This window comes from Plectropomus leopardus, unplaced genomic scaffold (genome assembly GCF_008729295.1).
Source record: "Plectropomus leopardus isolate mb unplaced genomic scaffold, YSFRI_Pleo_2.0 unplaced_scaffold8848, whole genome shotgun sequence".
NCBI classification, from domain to species: Eukaryota; Metazoa; Chordata; class Actinopteri; order Perciformes; family Serranidae; genus Plectropomus; species Plectropomus leopardus.
Genome location: NW_024697548.1, coordinates 1 through 1,369, shown reverse-complemented (window position 1 = coordinate 1,369; position 1,369 = coordinate 1). Strand labels below are relative to the sequence as shown.

At 41.0% G+C, this 1,369-nt stretch overlaps 1 protein-coding gene across 1 annotated transcript; it reads left to right on the top strand.

Annotated features, from left to right (window-relative positions):
• Positions 1-20: 20 nt before the first annotated feature.
• On the top strand, positions 21-1,244 carry LOC121940495 (trichohyalin-like). Its single transcript, XM_042483266.1, has 3 exons — positions 21-60; positions 144-269; positions 526-1,244. Exon 3 carries the CDS (start codon positions 594-596, stop codon positions 1,050-1,052), a length of 459 nt encoding a protein of 152 aa, XP_042339200.1. The 5' UTR covers positions 21-60; positions 144-269; positions 526-593; the 3' UTR covers positions 1,053-1,244.
• The last annotated feature ends 125 nt before the right edge of the window (positions 1,245-1,369 follow it).

Sequence of the window (1,369 nt, the reverse complement as noted above, 5' to 3'; positions counted from 1 at the left end):
CCTGCAGAGTCCAACAGAACCACATCAACCAGACCAGAGAGACACACATCCAGATTTCAGGTAATTTTTACCCCTTTTTTCTTCAAACAGCTGATGTGGTTTTATGTAAATACTCTTCTGATGCTTGTCTTTTATTATTTCAGCTGATTGCGTGGAGGCACCGTCTCATTCTGCTGCTCGTGTCGGCATCCTTGTGGTTATTTTCCTCATTTTTCTGTCAGCAGCAGCTTTTGTTGTGTGGAAATGGAGACAAACTAAAAAAAGCAAAGGTAACACAGCAGTCTGTGATTGTGATGTTACAATCAAACACAACAGGTCACTGGTTACTCGAGATCATCCGAACTCGTCACATGGCGGCGTCACTGACGGAGCGCATAATAACGTATAATAACTACGGAGCTCGTTTTCAGCTGACCTGACCCAGATTAGCCAGTGGCTGATCATTTTTAATTTAATGAATTTGTGTCTTGGCTGAATGTCTCTCACTCACAGTTTCAACACAGCTCCATGTTTTCATATTCACAGACAAAAAGACGCATCATGAGGCTGAAACTGAAGAGAGAGGAGAGCAGCTCATAGCAGAACAAAAGAAAATGGAGAGTTTGGAGGAGAAAAAGGTGCAACTTGAAGAAATGTTACAGAGGAGGGAACAAGAACAAAAAGACTTGGAGCAGGCCGCTGAATTTCTGACGAAGGAGAAGGAGAAACTACAAAACGACAAAGATCATTTTCAACAGAAAATAAAGAGCACAGAGGAACAGATGACAGATATCGAGAAGAAGATGAAATCAGTGGAGACGATGGCAGAAAGCGACCGATACCTCGCGATGAAAGACCTCGTAAATACGGCCAAAAGTCACCTGAATAAAAGACAACATGAAGATAAAGAATTGCAACTAACGGTACACACAGTACTGAATAAAATAAACGGTTTGTTAGCTGGAGCGACTGAGAGGAAAGAGGCAGCAGAGAAACACAACGAGAAAATCAAAGAGCAGCTGCAGCAGATCGAGAAACAAAAAGACGAGATTCAGAGGAAACTTCTGAGCTGAAAACTTGACCCGCTGAGATTATTAGGAAACATAAAGTTTTAACATTTTCTGGTGCTGATAAAGGTTTGTTTTTATCAACAATGAGACACGACGTGACATAAAAAATGCTCACTAACATCCATGTTACAGAGCAGGTTCTTCTGCTCTGATGGCTGTGGGATCAAAAATGTCAGTTTGAATGGGTTTCAATGGAGCATTTTTGGACCTGAACAGTCTGAATGTAACTATTTAGTTTCCACAGTGTATTTTAGACTTATTGTAGGAGCTGAGCTGCAAATTCACTGATTACACTCAAATACACAATCTGGACTACATTT

Excerpts from the sequence above, each read along its gene's own strand:
- LOC121940495 (XM_042483266.1), top strand. The coding sequence starts at position 594 with ATGGAGAGTTTGGAGGAGAAAAAGGTGCAACTTGAAGAAATGTTACAG.